Source organism: Ambystoma mexicanum, chromosome 2p (assembly GCF_040938575.1).
Source record: "Ambystoma mexicanum isolate Mex_15411 chromosome 2p, UKY_AmexF1_1, whole genome shotgun sequence".
In the NCBI taxonomy this organism is placed as follows: domain Eukaryota; kingdom Metazoa; phylum Chordata; class Amphibia; order Caudata; family Ambystomatidae; genus Ambystoma; species Ambystoma mexicanum.
In genome coordinates, this window is record NC_090923.1 from 497,165,807 (window position 1) to 497,189,852 (window position 24,046).

General features: G+C 43.8%; 1 protein-coding gene across 1 annotated transcript in view; it reads left to right on the plus strand.

Moving 5' to 3' along the window:
• The window catches only part of SLC6A11 (solute carrier family 6 member 11), a 1,097,166-nt gene that overhangs the window by 826,191 nt on the left and 246,929 nt on the right, over positions 1-24,046 (plus strand). Inside the window, exon 10 of the mRNA XM_069643914.1 lies at positions 20,527-20,639. Within this exon, the coding sequence (XP_069500015.1) occupies positions 20,527-20,639 (113 nt within the window). The remainder of the gene's footprint in view (positions 1-20,526; positions 20,640-24,046) is intronic.

Sequence of the window (24,046 nt, forward strand, 5' to 3'; positions counted from 1 at the left end):
TGTTCTTTATAGTCCTGTAAGTATTAAACAATATCCTCAATTACCTTGTAAGAAAGTGTTTGTTTTATTTGTTGCATGTCTCTTTTTTGTACACAAATTAGCAACATCTCTCTTTTCTTTTCAACCAATTTGGTATATATTTGTCTGAAAATAAGCAAAGGTGTTTTGTAAAAATATTATTTCAGGTTATCCTCATCAACGCATGTCAATGTCAACCGACTCATCCTTTGAAAACCTGGTCTGCAGGCTATCTGTCTCACCTAACTTCCCTCTTAATCTCGCTACCATCTACAGGCCCCCCTGGACCAATCTTCCTCTTATTCTCAGAATGGGCATACCTGTTCTCCTCTCTTTTTGCACCTAACCCAAACTTATCTTCCTGGGTGACTTTATCATACAACTTGACTCTCCAGATGTGGCTACTGTACTCTTCCATGCCCTCTGCGAGTCTCTTTCCCTCACTATCCTTCCCTCTCCCCCAACCAACTCTGCCGGACACAACTTGAATGTTCTCATCTCTACAGACATCCCATTCTCCAACTCTCTTACTACCCCTCTCTCCTGGTCTGAACACTCTCTCCTCTCTTCCCACCCTGACCTCCCCTGTCCCCTGATGATGCATAAGTGCCGGCACTGCCAGTCTCCTTCTCCGTCATTTGACCGATGAAGCGTGTGTCAGTTACTGCATTTGCCTCCTCCTTCATCACTCCTCCACTCCCTTCATTTGACTCTCATTCTGATTCTGTTCTAGCTAACCTCCATCTCTCTATCTCTAACACCCTAGACATCCTTTGCACTATCGCGAGGATCTGTATGAAGCCTGCCTCCAAATGCAACTCTTGGTATGACTTCTCCTTGACAGCTTTTGAAACCCAAGTGCAAAAATGCAGAACTGAAGTGGCAGGCATCTAGCTCATCCTCTGACAAACTGGCATGCCGCCTTCAAGGCAATGTTGTCTCGCAATCTGCTCCAAGAAAAGGGTTAATGTCCAAGTCTGCATCTCCGGAGCCACCAATAAACTGCAGTCTCCTCCTCCCTCCCATGACCTCTGCACTGAAATGGCCACCCACTTCTCCTCTAAAACTCAGGACATCCTTCCTTCCTGTCATCTGCTCCTCCACTAGCCATCCCTTTCTCTTGCCTCTCTTGACCCCACATACTCTTCCTTCTCTCCCATTGCACCGGATGAGATCTCTAGAGTTGTCCGCTCTATGAAAGTCTCCCCTAAACAGGTGCTCCCCTTCTCCTCCAGAAACATCAAGGACAGCATTGCCTCTCTCACCCCAGCCTTGGCTGACGTTTCCAACCATTCCTTTGCCACTGGATCCTTCACAAAATGCCTTGAGTACTCTCTTATGCACCCTCTCCTAAAAAAGCCATCTGCTGAACCTTCTGGCCCGGTTATTTATCACCCTATCTCTATCAACTCCTTTTGGGCAAACTCATAGAGAAGCTGGTCATCCCCCAACTGACCATCCACAATGAAATGGCTGGCTGCCTCCATGACCACCAGTCTAGCTCCAAGGAATCCAGATGCATGGAAACCGCTATCCTCAACACACTGTGAGGTCCTGCTCTCCTACCTACCCTACATCCTCTGTTCTGATCCTCCTCAATTGTTCTTCTTCCTTTGACATAGTTAACCACTCCATCCTCATAAAATGTCCATTATACCCTAGGCATCAAAGATCAGCCAGTGGCGTGGCTGACCTCCTTCCTTTCAAACTGACCCTCCCTAGTGCAAATGGGTCCTTTTCCCTCCTCCACCTCACCCTCTACCTTTGGTGTCCCTCAGGGTTCTGTCCTATCACCATGGCTCTTCAACATCTACCTGGCCCCTCTATCCCACTTGATCTCCACCTTCTCTCCTAATTTCAAGTGTTATGCAGACAATGCACAGCTCACCTTTAAACTTTCATCCTCTACCTCCTCCCACTCCACTCCCACTCCACTCTCATACCTGACTGCCTGACTGCTGTTCATACATGGTGCTCTGCCAATGATCTCTGACTTTATGCCAGTAAGAAGGAGATACTTCACATTGGAATGCATGCTCCTTGCCCCCCCGCCCAATCTTTGACCAGCCTCCTTGGGTCCCCTCCCTTCACCCTCATGTGAGTCAAAAAACCTGGGGTCATCTTTGACTCCTCTCTCTCTTTCTCCCCACAGATCACAGACCTTGGCAAGAAGTCGAACTTTCTGCTCCACCTCCACAGGGGAATTCTACCTTTCCTCACTTTCCCCCAGAAGCTCAATGTCTCCAGAGCCCAGGTTCACTCTAGGCTGGACTACTGCAACAGCCTATTCCTCAATCTGCCTTTTCCTTCCCTTTGCCCCCTTCAATTAATCAAGAATAGGACTGTGAGACTTATACTTGGCCTCAAGCCCAGGGACTACATCTCTGCAGCCCTAAAATCTCTCCACTCGATCCCGGTGACTGCAAATGCATCATTCACATAGTTGTTTGGGGCCATGGACCTCTCTACATCCAGCTTTCCCTCCCTAAACAACTCCCTGCCAGAGTCCTTTGGTCCTCTGACTCTAACTCTCTGCAGATCTGCTCGGAAGATCCTCTAGGGATCTGAGATAGATCCCTCTCCTCGGTGGGTTCCACCCTCTGCAACGGCCTACCTACCCCCCTCAGACTTGAGTCAGATCTTTTTAATTTCTGGAAACTTTACTTTTTTCCTCTTCCTTCCCTATCCCCCTCCCGTGCTAAACGTTCCCTCTGCTGCTGTGACTAGGGCCTAGTCCCTTCAGAGTCATACAGGGACCAGACAACCCCTGTACCAGTCCCCCCAGCATCCCTGCCAGCACTTGCCCCCAGGGTCCCTTCACCTGACTAGCTCTAACCTGGTCCACCCTATCCACCACACTCACCCTCCCTTCTCCCCTCTCTTTCCCCTGGCATTTGCTAACTTGCCCCCCCAGCACTTCCCCCCCTCCCTTTGGGCACCCCACTCCGGCACTTCTCCATCTACCCCACCACCCCTGTACTTATCACCTCCTCTTCTACTTGCAGAGTAGGATTGTCACAAGGCTAATATAACTGCTGTTGTTGTTTTTCCTATGCCCCCCCCAACTTGTCTTGAGGCGCCTGGAAACACTTTTGTATAGGTGCCATACAAATGTCCAATAAAATAAAAAATACACAAATTCCACTGATACAATTTTTCATTCTTCATCACCTTTTGATGTATTTCTGACGGTATGATTTCCATCAATATATTGTGTTTTGGTTCTCATCAGCATTTTTTTTCAACCACCGATCAATCAGAAAGGGTACATTGAATATATGTACTTTAGCATTACCCTCTCTTTTGTTGGATATCACAACATATAGATCTCTTGTTGTTAAGTTTCATTTACAAGGATTCTGTGGTCTATACACAGTGTTAGATGAACTTTCTAATTTTTTTAATCATTCCTTTGTACCTTAAGTTTGGAGTTGAAGAGCCCAGCATGTTAACTATGCTTTTCAGCATTTCCACGTAGTTGGCAGCCAATGTTTAGGCTTCTTTTATAGGGTGTGCCATATGCAGATACATCCCTCCTCCCAGAGCCATCTCCGTTCCAGATTCTGATTCTGGATGATGGGTCCCACATCTGTTCTGGATGATTGTTCTTCTTTTGGGCTGTCAGGGTCTTCACTGGCTCAGGGTTCAAGTCACTTGGTGACTGGATCCTTCATTTTTCCCCTCAAAAAGTAGCGTTACTGTTCTGACTTATTAAAATGGCATTTTCATGAATCAGCACTTAACTCTCTTATCTCTCTAACACTAGTCTCACTTTTTCTCTGGGCCCTGGGCTGGCGGGTTATTCAGGATACCCTCAGCAGTCTATGTAGTCTGCAGGTTCTCCAGGTCCCCTTCTATCAGATTTCCACACTGATTTGCATTTGGTCTGAATCTTTTTCTGCTTCACTGCTCCCAAATCTGCTGGGTCTTGAACCCTCCGCTGGATCTCTTGTTCTGTGTCTCCACTGGTGTCCCCTGAGGTTGATTGCTCGCCTCTTGGTGCATGTGGAAAGGGACTGGGGCTTACTGCATTTCATCATAACCACAGGTTAACCTACATATGTTGTCTTGTTGTTTGCAAGGTACCTGCCTGAACTACAGCATTTTTGTAGCTATCCTCCTAAGGTCCCTGGAGTTTCCCAACACGGCTTGTTATTTTATTCACTGCCTTCTTATTTATTTAATATTTGTGACCTCCTGTCTAGGATATACATTTTATCACTGAGTGTTGCTACTGTTTCCATCATTGGAGCATAATATGCCCTTTGGGGATGACAGACTATTTTACTAAAATATATCCTGTGCATTGACAGCCCTCCTGGCTGTGTTGTGTTTACCTGTGTGTTACTTCTACGTGCTATAACTTTATGGTGTGCACATTTATTATTTGTCCTACCGGCCTTTAGTATGTGGTAGGTTGTGGTACTCTTGAATCCTAAACATGGTACCTACTGTGGATTAAATTAGCTAAGGGTCTATTCTTTACTCACCATTTAAAGTCTGTATGTGTAGTGTCTCCCACCAGGTACAGACGTGCATTTTTTTAGCGTTAAGAGTGAATAAGGTGTTAAATGGCCATTTGATGTTATTATACAATGCCAAAGATGGCCTCAAGAACACACCAACTCTCGAAGACAGTCCAAAGGTTATAATTAGATGTTTTAATAGGATCTCATTAAGGGTCGTCCCTCTCTCTTGTCATCTATGAGTCTCACTAGACCCTATCCCATACTTCTCCAAAATGATATTCACTAGAGATGCATAACCACTATTATCTAAAAAAAATCTATATAGCTACTGTTGGGGGCCTAGAAGCAACCACCCCTTATCTAGCTTAATCCCACCAGAATTTTCTAGGTCGCCCCTTAACCTTGGGTATAACAGTAAGAATTTTATCAAGAAGTGGTGCTTTTCAAACACACAAGTCTCACTCTGTCTTTACTTTTCATGCTCTTCTGTTCTTTGCCCTGATGTTCTTTCCCTACTTTCCCTCACTTCCTTCTAATTCCCTCCCTTCTCTAGCTCCCACTGTCCGTTCTCTTCCTCTCTCTGTTCCTCCAATGATCTTCTGTCTACTCCTAGTCTTCTTCCCTCTCTACTTTCTAAAAATCCCCTCTGCTCTACTCTCCACTTTCCTCTCTACTACACTCCGCTCCCCTCTACTACTCTCCCATACTCTCTCCGCCCGCACCTCAGACTCTACACTCCACCCACCTTCTCTCACAGTCACCCTCTTTTCACTCTCCCATTCAACCTTCTCATTAAGCTTCACATACTCCCCTATACTGCCACTTAAGCTCATTCGCTCTCTTTAATGAACATACATGCAATCTCACACTACTTCCTCTCATCAACCAATACCTCACCTTCCACACACTCTCTGTAATATTAATCCTCACTGTGCTACACTGATCTTGCTCCAGATGCGCTCTCATTCTGCCTCCTCCTCCTCCCTTGACCTTAGCCGAACATTCCACACTCCTTAGATTCCTGTGTCCCCTGCTGTTTTCCTCCCCCTCTCACGTGTTCTGGTGCCTACTTGGGTTCCTTGGAGAATCATTGTCTTCTTTTCCCCCAGGGGTCATGTCATACAAATGCCAGGCTTTAAAACACCCCTCAATCCCTTCTGGCTTCTCAAATGGCAGCCTATGACAAACATAATACATTTCTGATTTGTTGCTCTGCAGCACATACTCATATAATGGCTCAGGACTCATATCAGTTTACTCCTGGCTGGGTTTAATGTTCCCTACTCTGCCACAGAAATCTCTGGGCTTTGTAGGGGAGGCATTGTATCACAGTTATGACACTGACACAAAAGGTACAGTTTGTAAAACCTTTATTAAAGTGTTAGGGTTTGAAAAAACTCCTTTAAATAGGATGGGAGTAGTCGCAACTGATAAATAATAAGTAAAACAGTCCTAGTGAAGTCCGTCAAATCAAAATGGCCTATGCTACAAAAACCTAATGCCTGACCTATAAAGTGTATTAAGGAAATATGTATGTGAAGGAAAAATGAGTGTTAAAAAACAAAGAATGAATGTGGCTGAATCAGCTTTCCTCCCCACGTTAAACAGCACAAACAGCACAAAGTAAGGTGGTCCCTGTAGGCAGGATGATACACTCTAGCTCAGGTTTTCAAGACAAAACAGTTTCAAAACGTAGATCGAAGCCCGCCTGGCCTTCCACATTAAATTCTCTCTTTCCAGACTTCCACATAACTTTTCAACAAAGAGTTCACATAGGTCCCCCTATGTCAGGATTAGATCTTTCACAACCAAGTTCACGCAGGCCCCCCTCTGTCAGGCTCAGACCGTTCACAACAAAGTTCAACAACACTTCCCCAAGGTTATTACACTTCGGGTCTCCATCAGTCAGGCTCAGACCATTTTTGGATCTCCAAGACTTTCGAATGTGCATGGCTTTCTTTACAGACGTATGCAGGACCACTTTGACTCAAAGTTCAATATTCAGCTCCTTACTTTCCCCTTCTCTCTTGGTTAATTTTTCTCACTTCACTTTTAGAGTTCATTCTCTTTATTGAATTGAACAATGTACCTTTCACAGACACTTGCGAGTGGGCTTCTTTCTTTCACTGGACCACTCCGTTGCTCAGTATCGCTGATTTCACAGCTGTCCTTACTTCAAAATTCATTCACAGGTCTGCCTTTCTTCGCGTCTCATCCACATGCATGCAGCCTTCACTTGCAATATAATGTTGCCACTTGAAACTTTCTTTAACACACAGCAGTCTATCAAGTAGCTTGCCAACTCACCGGCTGTGTACACTTCTTTCTTGGTTTTACAATTTCCAATTCACAAGTTAAGGTTAGTACCACAGTACTGGCCCCGCCTTCCCAACTCTGCTGTTCAATCAGGAGGGTCGCTGTCATCCATGAAAGACAATGCAGCCTTCTGATTTGAGATCTGGCCTTTGCCACGTGTGTTTTGCGGCTTGTTGGAGGCAACAACCTCCTTTAGGGAACTCCTTGGGTTTTCAGCCCGCTGCTCACGTCTCTTGGTCCCTCGGTCTGCACCAGTAGTTTCGCATCTGCTCGTACTCGTGTTCCACCTTTCTCAGAGTTTGTTTCTATGTTCCACCTTTTATCCGTGTGAAGAGAACCCTGACCACCTGAGAGAGATATCCCTAGGGACTAGTGGGTGAGACACCCTTTGGTTTCTCACAGCTCTACATTCCTGAAACCAATGAATTAAATCTCTGGTGAGCATTTTGTATGGGAGTACTTGTGGGGGGGATCAAAGGTGGTACTTAATATTTGGAACCAGGCGCAGGAGGAGAAGACAGAGACTGTGCCCCCCCCCAACTCATTCAGCCCACATTGGGGGCAGGTCTGGATCTGGTTAACACCCTGGGAGGATTCCAGCCCCAGCTTGAGAGGGCACCCCGCGCACCCCGCCCCCCTTAATTCCTGCCCCAGGTTGAGATGGGTCTGCACCCTCCCTTTTTAGGTTCCGGTCACTGACCCTGTATCAATTCACACTATACTCTGTTGTGTGTTATGTTTCACATTAAAAGGCACAGATGTTTCACGGAAGCCATGTTGGACCACCTACGGGGACGCAGAGCTGAATGGGTAGGAATGAGTATGTGACTAAAGCAATGCGTCATTGAAGACAGTTGCAGAAAAAAAGGCAAGCAAAGTGTCCTAAAATGGACATGGAATATTAATTATTGGACTGCAAAACCTGGAGACAAACAGTTAAGAAGCGAGGATCAGACCCACTGCGCCATAGCCTGTGCAGGCCAAAGGCACGCAGTGCTGTGTGCTGCAGGTCTGCAGAAGACACTGCCTGGTACATGCTGGTTGCATATTGTGACATGCTGCATTAAGAACTGAGGACCAGACCCACTGCGGCAAAGCCCACACAGGCCAAGGGAACATGGTGTTGGGCGCTTCAGGTGTTGTGTGCAGATGGAGGTGCTGATATCCCTGCTGCAACTCACACCAGGCACCCTGTGCTCCATGCACCATCAGATGACCTTTGCGGTTTCTTCCTCCCTTGGATTCCCTCTCAGTCAAAGCTTTGCAATCACTGCTCTGTGACCATTGGGACAATGTGCACCTAAGTCTTCATGCCTGTTTGCTGCTTGGCTGCCTGCTGAGTTTATTTGTGCATTGTTCTGTTTCTCTGTCCCCACCTCTCTTCCCTTGACACCCCTCTGACCCCGCCTTCCATGGTTCTCTCTATCGCCCCTATCTACTCTAACTGCTACTCTATATCACCTATACACCCTCTCTCTCAAAGCCTGAAAGGAAAAGGTTTAAGAGGGGTCTCCTGGCCTCCAACCCAGGCCTGTGCATTGGAGATACCGACGTCAAAGCTTCCTCCAGACAGACTATCACTGACATCCTCCTTGTCACTCCCTCTCCAGACCTACGGACTCCCCATATGGTCTTTGTCCTTTCTCCTTTCTCTACTTTGCCCATTAATGGTGGAACCAGATGGGAAGTGCTCTTGGCTCTCTTCCCATTCTCTATGGGTGTATCATTAACTTGTACCAGAATACCAAAATAGCACTTGTCATGGCCCAGGATAGGCATCTCCCATCTCTCATCAACTTCCTCTTTTTTTCTGCCACTACTCTCTCTGCCACCCTTCTGACCCCTTTGCCCCCTCTGAGGGCTATACCCTGCCCGTGCGCCCTTCCTCAGAAGACCTTCTGAGGGGGCAATCAGCTTCATTTAGCTACCCTCAATTCACGATCTTCTGTCAAACACTCCTCTGGCATTTGTCACCTCCTGGAAGACCTTTGCCTTCACATCCTTGTTCTCACTGAGAAGTGGTTCAAGGCCAGCTCTGTCACTGCTTTTGACACTCTTCTCCCTGATGGCTACAAGATCCTCTTCAAGTCCAGTCCTAACTAGTCGGGGGCATAGTGGCCCTGATTTTCCCTGAATAGGTCCCTGTTACTTTCAAAACCACTCAATTCTGCTCTTCCTTTTAAAGCTTTGTCCGTAGGTTTGATGTCTCCCCTACCCTCTTCCTCACTTTCATCACAATCTAAAGTCCCCCTGGACCTATTTCCCTTTTTCTCTCTGAATGGGCGGCCTCTCCTCTTCTCTCCTGTCCTCCTCCTCCTCCAAGCTTCTCCTCCTTGGTGACTTCAATATACATTCTGAAGCCTTGATGTGGCCACTGTACTCTTCTGTGACCTCTGTAACTCTCTTTCCCTCACACTCTGATGGACACATCTTGGATGCACGCATCTCCGCCTATATCCCTATCTCTAACCCTCTCACTACACTTCTCTCCTGGTTTTACCATTCTCTCCTCTCCTCTCATCTAAGCTCTCGGGCCCCCCGGCTATGCCTCAGCCTGCACTGCCAGTCTCCTTTTCCGCCATTCGACCAATGAAGTGAGTGTCAGTCACTGCATTTGCTTCCACCTTCGTTCCTCCTCCCACCCCTGCTATCGACTCTTATAGCGACTCTGCTCTTGCTAACCATCATCTCTCGATCTCCAACACCCTGTACATCCTTACCCCTGTCATGAGGATCCTCATGAAGCCTGCATCCGAGCACAACTGTTGGTATGACTCTGACCTGGCCGCTCTGTAACGCAAGTGCAGAGTTGCTGAGCGGAAGTGACAGACCTCAAGCACATCCTCTGACAATCTGGCCTGCTGCCTGCCCCAAAGGCAATACCGACCCTCTATCCACACCAAGAAGAGGGCCCATGTCTGTAAGAAACTTGCCAATCCTACTGTCGTTTTCACCTCGCCTCTTCCCTCCCAGGCCCTCTGCACTGCACTGGCCTCCCACTTCACTGTCAAAACCCAGGACATCCCGTCCTCACTCTCCTATTCTCCCCTCCTCACCACACCACCTCTCTGGCCTCCCTTGGCCCTGCTACCTCTCTCCTCCATACTCTTCTCCTTCTTTCTCATTGCACAAGATGAGGTCTTTAAAGTAGTCCGCTCTTTGAAAGTCTCCTCCAATCAGGTTCTCCCCTGCTCTTCCAGAACTATGAAGGACAACATTTCCTCTGCCTTGGCTGACATCTGTAAGCACTCCTTTGCCACTGGCTCTTTACCATTCTCCCTCAAGCACTCCCGTGTGCTCTCTCTCTTAAAAAAGCCATCTGCTGACCCTTCCTGCCTGGCTAACTATTGCCATATCTCCATCACCCCCTTCCTGAGAAAACTCCTGGAGAACTTGGTAATCCCCCAAATGACCCACCACACTGAATCTTGTGGCTGTCTCTAATACCACCATTCCGGCTTCAGAGCATCCAGATGCATGGAAACTGCTCTTTTGAACACCTGTGACAACCTGCTCTCAAATGTTTATTCCAACTATCCCTCCATTCTCATCCTTCTCGAGCTTTCCTCTGCCTTTGACAAGGTCAATCATGCCACTCCCTTAAATCGTCTCCTTAATACCCTTGGCATCCCAGTCCTGGCACTGGCTTGGCTGACCTCCTTCCTATCTAACCGGCCTTTCCAGGTGCAAATGGGCCCTTTCCTCTCCTACACCTCACACTCTACCTGCGGCATCCCTGCATCCCTTTGGGCTCTATCCTATAGTTGTGGGTCTTCAATATCTACCTTGCCCCTCTAGCTCACTTGATCTCCACCTTCCCGCCTCACTTCCAGTGTTATGCTGATGACACACAGCTCTCCTTCAACCTTGCCTCCACTGCCTCCTCTTCTTCCTCTTTTATTCCTGACTGCCTGCCTGCTATTCAGTCATGGTGCACAGCAAATGACCTCTGCCTTAATGCCAGTAAGACAGAGATCCTTCTCATTGGGATGCCTTGTCTCCGCCTCCCTCCCTCTCTCTGGCTCCCCTCCTTGGGTCCCTCACCTTCTCCTTCCTGCAAGGCAAAAAACCTTGGTGTCATCTTTGACTCCTCCCTCTCCTTCTCCCCTCACATCTCCGACCTTGCCAAGAAGGCCATCTTCCTGCTCCACCTCCTCAGAGGTATTCTCCCTTTCCTCACCTTCCCCCAGAAGCTCAATTTCTCCAGAGCACTGGTCCTCTCTAGGCTGGAATACTGCAACAGACTCTTCCTCCATCTTCCTCTTTCCTCTCTTCACCCCCTCCAACTAATCCAGAAAAGGACTGCAAGACTTATCCTTGGCATCAAGCCCAGGGGCGGCATCTCTCCAGCCCTAGTATCTCTCCACTAGCTACAATGGTCAAATGCAAGACCTTCTGCATCATCCACAAAGCTTTCTGGGACCTGGACCCTGCTACATCCAACCCTCTCTCTGCAAATACCTCCCGGCTAGAGCTCTTGGGTGGTCTATCTCCAACTCTCTGCAGATCTGTTCTTTCTCCAAGTAGAGAGTGTGGGGTAGAACTCTATCTTCGTCAGGAGCTTCCATCTGGAACAGCCTTGCTGCTTCTCTCAGACTTGAGCCGGATCTCCTTAAGTTCCGGAAGTGGCTCAAGACCCTGCTGTTCTCTACCTCCTTCCCTCCCGCCCTCCCTTGCTAATTGCCCCATATTTCTGTTTTGACTGGTGGCCTGGTCCCTTATGAGTCTTACTGGGACCAGGTCCCCCCCTCGCCCAGTCTGCCTCAGCACCCACCACCCAAACTTGCACTGCCCTTCCACCCCCCCTGACTAGCCTGTACGGTTGGCACCCCCCCTGAGTGAGGACCACCCCCCTTCCCTGCACTTGACAGTTCCCCATCACCCCCAGACACTTGCCCTCCTGGGCTCCCTTTAGCACTTGCCTAACCCTGGGCCCTCCTTCCCCTGCCTCCCATACAATTCATGTTGCTGCACTTGCACAATCTGATGTCACAAGGCCTAGCAGGACTGTTATTGTTTTTATCTTCTTGCTCACCCCCTTATTGTCTTGTATATATGCTATAAATTAAATAAAACAAAAGTGCATATTCATCCTAATATGAAGGGGTGGTGCCATAACTATGACTTTAGGTGTTTATCTATTGCTTTAGAGAAATCAATCAGGTGGTGATCAGTCCACAATTGTGGGGTCGTTTTGGTGATAGAGGTAGTGCAATTCAGGTCTGCTACCCAGTCAAGGGTCCTTCGTTTGACATGGGTTGGGTCAAGGACTTTTTGGGTAAGTCAGTGATCTGAAAGGATGGTCGCTATAATCTGAGCCTGTTTGTCCACTGGGTCATTGAATCCCAGGTTGAAATCACCCAGAATTAATAACTGTGAGGAATCTTGGGTATTGTTGGTCCTCCTCAAGGTACCAATAGGCCCTGGTGGTCTATATAGTAGATAGATAGATAAAGTGCGGCAACTGAATATGGGAAGTTTGGCAGTGAGTATTTCGCAGGACTTGAGTGGTGGTGGATTCAGAAGTCTTAAGGCAAGGTTAGTTTTTGCTATGATGGCTAAACCTCCCCCTCTAGCATTGGGTCTTTCCACTATAAGTATCTGAATTGTGACAAAATGAACATATGGTGAAGTGAATGCAAAAGAAATAAAGACATACACCAGTCCTAAACAGGGCAGGGAGCTATCATTATGTATGCTAGAGATATCTTGTACATTCTCTCTGTGGCTGTGCAGCTGAGGGGTATTCCAAAACTTAAGCCAATAATAAAGATTTTAATTATGCAATGCAGCCAGTTCTATCAAAGCCAAATTCAAAGCGCATACAATGCATTTGGGGAAGATTTCAGGAGTTTTGTAACTGTTTAAAAAGGCATCCTCTTTTCTCACAAGATTTTGAATGTTACTGTTCCCCATACAGTGTTGACGACACGCTCTTCATTTTGTGGACGTTTAGGCCCAACGCCACTGTCCTGCTATCATAGGTCTTTATTAATTTCAGAGTACTTCTCCAGCTATTCATCACGATAAGTTCATGTCCTCTTAGGTGATCGCTTCACTTTCACCTGTGGACAAGATACATGAAGTGATAATCATAGAACAAGATTCATTCTATAGGGTCATAGAAAAAACACGACACATGTTTCCCATACTAACGTTTGTTCATTCATTCGGTCTTGTCAGTATTAATGATCAAGCGTGTATTGTTGCAGCGTTTAGAAAAACAATCAAGTTGCCTCTGCAGTTCTTTGGGGAGTCTTTGATAATAGTAATGCATTAGCTGCAAACAATAACAACCATCATTTGGTCCCAGCAGTCCTACAGGCATCAGCCTCTAGATTTAGAATTACCTCAGCTATATCAGTCATGTAAAATAAAAACAATAGAGGGACTTGACGGGCACTCCTAGGAAGCAGGAATATTTGGGTAATCTCACCCCCAATCTTATCAATGACAATGTTAATAGCATGTACCTCTTTATTAGCATGTAAGATGCTGGTAGGGACGTTAAGCTTCCTTACAGCCTCCCAAGTAAGGGCCTCGTCATGAATTGGGCGGTAACGCCGGCAGTATTACCGCCGGTGTTATTAGCCCTAGAGCCAAACCCCCAGCGCTATTAGTGCCGGATCACGGGTTTGGCGGTAATGGAATTCCCCATTCCCCACTGAGCCCATTCGGGAATGCCCCATTCCCCATTGGGCTCAAGGGGAATTTTCGCACTCTTACCGCCGGCGGATTTCAGAGCTGGGGAGAAATCCGCCGAAGCCTTGATTTGGCGGACCCTTAAATCCAGCGGTAATAGCGCGACTGCCGGATTTAAGGGTTACCGCCGAACTTGTGATGAGACTGTTCTCTTGACACGGAATAGAATTCTGTCCTAAGATCTACAACACAAGCATGAAGTGGTAACTTCATTGAAAAGTAACGTTTTGGAATGATCATATAGAGACAGCACCGTTGGTCTATTGTAAGCCCTATTTTGATATCCGGACAGCAATAAGAGAGCACATTATTCCCTAAAATTCAAATGGAAAGACTTTTCCACAAGACGTTCCCGTGCACCTTAGCTGTGCTATCTATCAGGGAAATAGCCCAATATTTACAAACACGTTCTCTACCCCATTTCTGATGAATGGAATGATTTCAGAACAAGACCAAAAGCTGGACTAAGCATAGTGTATATTTAGGTTGGTAAAAGAATGACGTTAGAAATGTACCCAAATACTCAATTCACATTTGACTAAATCTACTGTGAGTCTGTATGGACTCCTGGCCTTGTCCCATGTTTGGCAATCAAGGGCAGACCTGACCTCCTCTTCATAGAAATCAGAGCATCATTGTAAACCTCAGAACAGGGATGCACCCCTGACACAATTTCATTGGGAAGTTCTGCTGCATACAATACACTAAAATGATGGTAAACAACTATCTTCATTAAAGGTTTTCTGAATAATTACTTTCTTTGGTTAATGTAACAGCCAGAATTCTTGTTTATTTGTCTTGTGGCAGCTACCTGGAAACACTGCCAGGCCAGATCTTGGATGCCTCTTTTTTTGAGAAGCAGAGTATGTTTATATTTTTTTCTTTGGGACATTACTCTATCAGATGTATGTTCTTTCGGCTCTTTTATTTCTCTTAATAACACGTTCTTATCCCTATGACAATCCTTGTCTTACCAAGCCTTAGTCCTCACGGACTCGGTTTTGCCTACAACCCTAGGTTTTGTAACATGAGGGCCAATTTGCTTTACCAATTCATTAAAGGTTTCAATATCAATTTAACATTTTAATATAGTAATAACAATAAAACACAGTGAACGGAATCATGAGGTTTGGTCACATAGTGCGTAATTATCTACCTACATTCAGTTTGAATACACAAAAAAAATGTACATCTTCCATCAACTCCAAAACAAATTCTAAATTGGTCTATTATATGTGTTTTTTTCTATAAGAGTTCAATATAAATATAGTATTTTTCCTCTCAAACTCTGCGAGGCATAAAGCAATCTGCACCTATCCCTCTACATCCTAACACAGCACAAGGGAATGTGATGTTTGCTCAAATAGTATGACATAATCTCTGCACATACACTACCAAGTAACTTTTCATGTGACTTCCTCCGACCAAATCCAGAATGTTTACTCAAATAATACACAATTATCTCTACAAATTTGCTGCCAGAACACACTAAATGTGTGCATGTGTTTTTTTCAAATATGTGTAATATCTTAACATGTTGATTCTACTCACAAAGGCCCTGGCGCCAAGGACGTCCTAACCAAATCTACCCATCTTGCACCATGTCACATCGCTGCTGAAGAAATGCATATGTTTGCTAAACCATTATGAAACTATTTCTGCGCACACACTGTCTATATGCTCTAAACCTTTTTATAATGTTTTATTTCAATTGATATAATGCTTTTATCGAAGGCACTTTTCATAATAATACAACAGTCAACAACATAAAAAACGGGTACAAAAAGTTTAAAAAGTGTATGTGTTCAAACAATTAAAAACAAATCAACTGCGGTTTAGTGACGAGGAAACAGTTCTCAACATATAAAGTCACATTGCAAGTTTTATAATAAAGTAGACAGTAATTCTGTTATATGGAATTACCATTACAGCCATTCCATTGTGTGCAATTAGCAGCATGAATCATCAGTAATGGCTAAACAGCCTACTGAGCCCTCACACTTGTATAAAATAAGAATGACACAATCACAAAGATGAAATAGGCACAATTAAGAGATATAGCTTCTTCACCTTTAGTAGTAACATGGGCAGAAGGAAGGCTATACTTGCAAGAGAGGTGTGAATGTGCAAACAACACAGAATAACAGTCTAAAATAGAGAAAATGTCCAATTGAGGTTCCATAAAAGTATATAAACTTTCATTAAACACACCATCTGCAATAATACCTACATTGAAAAACATGACACAAAATACATCCCACCCCTGTGGAAAGAACAGAGATTATGCAAAGATCGAAAGATGCAGCACTCTGGGTAAACAGGGAGAGAAAGGCAATAAATAACCATAATGATCTTAAAATAAATAAGTTCCTGAGTAAAAAACAGATTAAAGGTGACCTGGCTAGTAACTAGTGCCCAGAAAAAGACAGAAGGGTCAGTTACCAGCCAATAATGCCTTTGGCTGGTCTTAGCAGTTCAACAATAGCGAGCCAGGCTTCTGGGTACAATTTGTGCGGTTCAAAGCAGGTTTTAATGTGTTGTTCTGGCGGGGAGTGGTGTAAAGCCAGGGATGAGCTGAATTTCACTGTGGTTTGAAGAACAGTGGATCATGAGGGCTACAAGCATTGGTTTGGCAGTCGGTTCGAAGATGAAGATGATGGTGTCTGCATCTGCTTTATTATGCGGTTGGCTCGATGAGAGTACTGATCCTGAAGGCGACTAGGATTGATTCACTGGTCGGTTCGATGGTGAAAATGTTGGTTACTGGATGCACAGTTCGAGTTAGTGGTTCAATGGTCGCTGTTTGCGCAAGCCACCGCAGTCAGTTTGACTGTTGATATAGATCGACAGCAAAAATGCTGATGGTTGAAATGTGATTCATTTATGGCAGATGCAAAGAAGAACTTAAAATTCAAGTCAAAGCAGCAGCTTACTGAGCTGGTGTGGTGCGGCAGTGAACTTGTTAAAGTGTTTAATTCCACAGCCTGAAGATCAGTCGAGTGGCAAAGGCAGGGTCATGTTATTCTGATGTGGTCTAAAAGGCCCAAACCACAGCTCATATCATAGCTTGCAATGTTCCGATGGTGAAAACACAGGAATCCTAGCTGTCTTGGCTCTCATGGAACTGTCAGTCCCGTTTAGATGGTCTCAGGGACAAGTGTAGTCCTTGTTCTCAGACTCTCAAAGCAGGGAAGACTTGCACAGACTCTCAGAAATCCTTCACCACAATTAGGTTCTGTGTGGCAGTGTGACTAGCAGAGATGCAGGTCTTGCGCCAGCAGCAGGTCACCCCAATGTGCACTGGGAATGGGTAGAGAAAAAAAGCTCACCTCTGCCTTCGACATTCAGTCATCACCTCGCTGGCGGAGGACTTTGAAAAAATGTACACTCCAAAACAGATCAAAAGAGTTCTTCTTCATGTGTATATTCAGGAGTGAATTTAAGAAGGAGTGGGAGACCCCTTCCTTTAAAGCCAACAATCCACAGGTGATTGAACTGAAGCAAGGCTGCTTTAAGGGATCTAATCTCCGTTCTTGAGACAAGTGGTCTTTGCCATCTGACATCATGCCAAAAATTATTTGTGTTTTAAAGGAAGTGGAGGGGACAAGAAGGAAGAGTGAAATAGAGAAAAAACAAGATGTTGGAATCATCCCACAGCTATGCTAATCTCCTACTTTGTAAACTAACTTCATCCCCTTCCCTTGGCAATTGCATCAAAGGACCTTCTTGCATGCAGCACTCTGGTGTGAGGCTAAGTTCAAATGCAGCCCTTCGCTATAATGACTTGACTGTCACTGTAGCTGACAGAGGGCACCTCTCCTTACTGAAACGGCTCTGTGCCACTGGAGAGCAGGTGCTGTGGGCCAGGATACAGATTCAACAGGGCACAGGTGTACAATATGCTTTTGGCATGGTGTTGGTTGAAAGGCGATCTGGTCAGCAGACCACCCTTTCTAAGAGAGAATTGTTTTAAGTAGACTTTTTTATACACCCCTGCCAAATGCAATCCTTCACTTTAACAGCAACTATTTTATGTGTAATTACTGCCAAAAAGCTGGAATTAGTCTAACTACCAAAGTACCTAGAGGAATCATTGTTTACTTGTTGCTTGTTTGCTTGCTTGTTGCTTCAAACATTGAAAGGTAACAGCATATCAAATTGTGTGCAATTAACAACCAGAAATAGAATCATCCTACGAAAGGGAAACTGAGTGGTGGCAATCCTGATAGATATAATCCAATCAAATTGATCTGTACTATAGTACCAGTCATGAGGGTCCACTGTAGCTGACAGGCAGACATATTAAGTGAAGCTGAGCAGGGAAGCAGGGATATCCCTAACACACTAAGGTGACATTTCAGTGAGCTGTCAGGCAACTTGGAGCGACCTAATTACTGGCCCTTACCATTACTGCACACCTCAAATCAACCACTATAGTTCCAAGCAGTCCCAGTACAAGACTGCCCATCTTGCCCCAACTAACATGCGGTCAGCATCCCTATTTAGTATGTCCACCTGTACTGACCAAATGTAAATACCTGCCAAAACATCAATTAAGCAAGGGCGAATGTACACATAAGCAACTAAAAAAAACATGGATCATGGTGCATAGCTATATGAGAACCATCTTAACTAACTGGTATTCACACCACATAGAACTGCTGCAGTGGCTGGAGCAGCACCACAATCCACCTGGATTTGCCCAGACATATGCATAGTTGAAGGTTTTTGAACCACACAGCCTGAATGTCTAAATGTTCACTTTCAAGCAGGTCCAGTAAAAACAAAACAATGCCTGCCAACAGCATTTCCTGAGTGAACATGAGTCCATTGAATTCCAGATAGGCTGTCCAAGACAGTCCTGCCACATCTCCACTTCTCATTGAGTGGTGTCTGATGTTCCAAGGCGACTATCAAACCCCATTCATCTTGCAATGACCAAATGCGATTTGGTCACTCCAAGAAGGCCATATTACATCGGTACAGACTCCACTTCTCATGGAGGGGGTACTGTACATATGTGATGTGGCCATCTTGAACTGCCTAGCTGGGACTCAAAGGACTTGTGGTTTCTTGGAAAATGTTGGCAGGCATAGGTTTGTCTTTCTCATTTTTTAAACAGAGGTAAGGAAGAGCAAAGATAGACATCCAGTGCTATAGAACTATATAATTTAGGTGCTACAAATTGAAAAGAACAAAAACAAGAAGAAGCACAAGGAAGACAAAGGTATGAACTTTCCTCACATCTGCCTTTCCCTCTCACTATCTCAAAAGGTGCCCTTCAGTCATGGTTATTTGTGATAATTGTGATTCTCTTCATAGAAGCAGTGATGCCAACCGGTGCATAACCCAATCCTGCCCTAGTACACTACGTTACATCTGTGTGAAAGGAGTCTCAATGTGTGTTCAAATATCAATTAATGTCTCTCTGCACATATGCTAATAAATGGGTGTATATGAACATCTCAGTTCCAACTGCTGGGGTTGAAACTGCAATTTTCAATCAATCTGGTGCTTAACACGCACCCGATTCAGTTGAACCGTAATGAATACACATGCTGGATACACTCTGAAATAACAAACCACCTCTGGCAATTTTAATTTACAAACATTTGGCAGCCCCAACCCCTCACAAGCCTAATACCTATGAAATCGAGTAGTCTCATGACATTTATCAATCAGTCCCTTGATTTTTTTTGCAGTCATCCATTTTAGCAGTACCCGTTGGGGATGTGGCTTCAGCCTCCCTGTCAATGAGGAGGGTCAGAACGGGGGCTTTACCACATTGTAAAGCCCATGCTCTGAGCCTCTTTGGAGCTGGAGTCTGCCATCTTCCCCTGCCGGATAATCAGGTAAGTGTTCCCCTGTGCCCCTGCATCCCATCACTCACCTCAAACCCCCCTTTTCCACATATTTAGCCCCCATTGAATCCCTGCCCCACTAACCTTGCATTGTTATCCCTTGCCGGTGCCAGGACTAGTACTGTTCCCGGCACGTCCCTGATGTGTGAATAGCCACCATGGAAAAAGAGAAGGGAATACGAACAGTACCCTTCTCCCCGATCCTTGACACCCATCTTATTTTGTGTTTCTTTTGAGAAATGGCGAACACTTCATTTCTCAACTTAACAAAAAATCTACTTTTAACCTTTTACAATGTGCCGGGGTACTAATAGCAATATTAACCTTGCAGGGGGGAGGGCATTACCCATTCAGGAAATGCCCCCCAGCAAAGGTAATATTTCTTAATTAAAATATATATCTACCTCCAACTCACGTCTCACTTTTAACATTTTTTTAAAACTGCAATTACTGTGACTTGCAACACATCCTTCCCCTCTATCTCCAATCTAACAAAAAAACAACTGTGGGTTACTTAACAAATAACCACTGGCACAGCTCTAGGCAACCCTCTAGACCATCATTGTTTTGCTTGTACTTGTGTTGGCCAGTAGCTGTAGCCATTTTGTGGTGATACAATTGGCAGGCACTGGATGGCTGCGCTTTGGAGTATAGGCCTCTTCGAGATGCTCTGTCAGTTTACAGTCTAGCCCGGGTGATGATGTACAATAGTCCAGGTTGCCATGTTGGATGCTTGCTTACGTTCTCAGTAATTTGGTAATATGGGCCTATACACACTGATATTAATGCTACATATGGTGATCCATTCTTGTATGGAATGTACATGTATATCATATTACAGTGATATTGTAACCATATATTTCTTAGTGTACTGAGGAACAATGCTATTTGATGCCACTTCCCATTTTGTGAAGGGTGAAAGGTCATGTGCCATCACGTCCTGTGTTGTCACTTGGGGTAGGGTAAAATGGCATCATTTCGTGTGATGGCCTCAGAGGTCAAGGGTCATGTGATTTCACTTCTGCTACCCCAGGCATTTCGGTGGAATTATGTCCCTATTTAAACACCCTTTGAATCTAGTGGTTTTTCTCTTTTAGCTGATCTGGTATTTATAAAAACTATTTTACCAACTCTAATTTGTAATGTGTTCTTCTTTCTAGGCCCAGGACTTGCATTCATTGCTTATCCAAAAGCAGTAACAATGATGCCACTTGCTCCACTTTGGGCTGCTTTGTTCTTCATGATGCTCATATTCCTTGGATTAGACAGTCAGGTAAGAATATGTGTGTTCGGTATATGATAATCTTAAGGGTCCATGCATGATTTCTCGCTTACCTTGACCAATATTAAAAAGTAGATCACAGACTTATTTAAAACATGGAGCGTTCTCTCCACGGGAAGAAACAGATTTACATGGATATCCCATATCATAAATTGATCTAATTTAAGATTGAAGTTGCATTCAGACTTAATTTCAATGAAAGATATAGTTGAAATGTGTACCACTTTAAATGTCCCTGCTTACATAGGTAATGCTTTAATATGCAAATCTTCAGTCACGCACCCTACGTTTTTAACATGGAAATTCAAACATTTAAGAGAGAGCTAAATTCATGTACTATATACAATATTAAGAGTAACGTGCCATGGGTTGAGAAAATGGAAGACGTGCATCAATCGTGAAAAAAACTAAAATAAGGTCAAAATGCTTTGAAACAACCTTGTCTAACAGGAAAGGGAAACAAATTCTGAGATGCATAATGGAAAAATCGGACTGTAATTATTGGAAAATGGCTAACTCCCTGGACAGGTCACTGTTAGTTTATCAAGATAATCCAATTCTTCAATCAGTTTGGGTTACCTATACCGATTGATATGCGGCTCACTCGAACAACATTTTTATGGTGTAACAGATGAAGCATGGTCACTGACTGATGTGGACACATTGTTCTTATTATTAATAAGAGCAGCAAGGCGCGCGCCCATGGCATTTGTAACACGTTGTTCAAGCACAGTCCTATTATGTGGGCTAAAACGTTTAATCTTCTTTTTAAAAATGTTTAAGAGAAAAACAAACCACTGTCACCTGGAAGAGAGCTTGTCTTTGTGTCCTTTTTGCTAAAGAAATTAAATCACTGGGCCTACGTGAAGGATATTTTAAAAGATAATCATGTAGGTTTTCATAAGGGGTTTGGAACTAAGTTTACTAGTATGATCCTGGACAACATTCAACCACTGACTTGACAGAAAGTGATCCCCAGTGTATATGATGATAGTATAGACTTATCTTTGGTCTTCAACAAAGTAAATTGGAATAGCTTATGGTCCAAATTTAAATACTGGGGTATTTCTAATCATTGATAAAATACATGAATGTATCTCCATTTGGTTACAAATTTAAGATTAGATTGAATTTGTCAGGGAAAGTCATGAAGGAAATACCAACATGCCGAGGATTGCGAAACAGTATATACTGGCACCATCCCTTTTTAATTCGTACTTATCGGACATAGGGCATGTACTAACGAAAGCTGTTTTCATATCACCTAAAATGTATGGTACTAAATTGATGGGCCTGTCCTATGTGGATGATATTGTTTCATTAGATTATACCCGATTAGGATTGCAGAGATTAATAACTACTTTTGAAAACTGTCCTGTTACAAATAACCTCGGCATAAATACTGGGAAAACCAAGGTTCATCACTTTACTGCTGGAAGAAAAATGATCAGGAAAATATTGTGATTATTGAGCTAGAAATTAGAAATGCTGAATGAATGAAATACCTTGGTTGTAAGATCCATACACAACATAATAAAAAGTACATAATCAGCCATTTAAAGAATAAAGCATCTCATTTTTGTCACAAATAAAAAATGTCCTTACTAGATTTTGGAAATGTTCCATACTTCTGGCAATAACCTTCTATCAAAGGAGAGTAAGTATATCTTTAACTTACCATCTGGAAATCTACCAGTTGTTGTTTGATATGATTTTGACATTATTAGAAGGTTTTTTAGGAAAAGGTATTTTATCTTTACCTAATGGAGTTCCGATGACTATAATTAATTTCGAATTGGGCATTACCGCTCTGAACATTAGACTATTATGTAATCATCTTCTTCTTTGTAAAACATTTATTGATCCCCCTCCTAATTATCAATATGAGAATTGTAAATATAGTAAGGTGGGAACAAGCAATCTTTATGTGCTGAAAATGAGAATTTGAACCTGCAGAAAAATAGTTTAAAGCAACAGGGTTTGTGCATGAAGTGCTGAAATATAAAAAAAATACACACACACACACACACACATCAGATCTTGCAATGGAACACAAGCTGATCCCTACTTAATTCGCTATGTTTCTCCATGAGAGAGCTCTTCTATTAGGAGATTATGAGATTTAGATTGTAATCTTCTCTAAATGAGAGATAATATTTGTTTGTGGGGGCACCTTGACATGATGGACTCCTTGCGTCCTTTTAGAAACCTTAAAACATCTGGTTATTTTCTGTGAAGCACTCATCAATTTAAGAATTATCTATTTTGACAGACGTTTAGTTCATATGGACTGTACTCCATGGTTGTGTCTTTGGGACCGGATCTATAGCAGACATTCAATTGTACTTTTAAACTCTCTATCACAATCTGTATATAGGATACATTTGATATGCTTATTTTGAAATGATGTTAAAGGCTCCTATGCACATGTACCTTTTTAGCACATTGTACACTAGTTTTAAAAGGGGATGCTTTATTAGCATAATTTTGATACTGCTAGATGTGTTTGTATGTGGCTCATTTGAACATTCTCTAGTTCTATATAGTGTAGGTTAATATTTTGTATCGTTCCATTGTGTAAGGTTTAAATGGAAATCAAGAATACAAATACAACTAAAATTAAATGTTCAAATGCAGTCCAAACTAATTATGGCAAATTCAAAGAAGCAAGTGTCTGACATCTGACCAGTCAGAGTAAAATAATGCATCTGCTCCATTAAAATCAACAAAGTAAAAGTGCCTTTTGTACATCTTTCTTTATACCAAAACCCTACCAGCACATGTAATTGAAATATACGTTGTATGCTAGAGATGTGCAGGGAATAATGCATGCTAAGAGTACAACTCTGACTTAAGAAACATGTGTTGTCTGATTAGACATAGGAAAATAGAGCTTTTAGCAGAAAAGTGCTGATCACATTCATGTTAAAAGGATTCAATAAAATGTATTAGTTATAATTAATTTTCATTATTTAATGACTTTGTTATGCAAGCCATAACTTAAACAAAGAATGTCTTCTGAGTTATAATATTCTTACAAATATGAATATATAGGTCAAATTAACATCGGAGTTGGCAGCAGAGTTGAGTAGCTGCAGTCTGTGGCAGTCTACTCTGTCCTCCTCTACAGAGACGAAGTCTCTCTTCAGTTGCAGTATCCAGTCTAAGTGAATGGACCATAAAACCCCACTACAACCGCGGAGCGGCCGCGGAGTTGGCAGCAGAGTTGAGTAGCTGCAGTCTGTGGCAGTCCGTGGGCAGGACGAGCAGCCAGGCTACTATGATTCGAAAACCTTAGCAGGACCAGGACCGAGAGGAAGATCGGCGCTGGATGCGGAGCGCTAGTGTATCTAACAACAGACCTGACTCAACCAGGCCCTCCTCACCCCGATTGACTC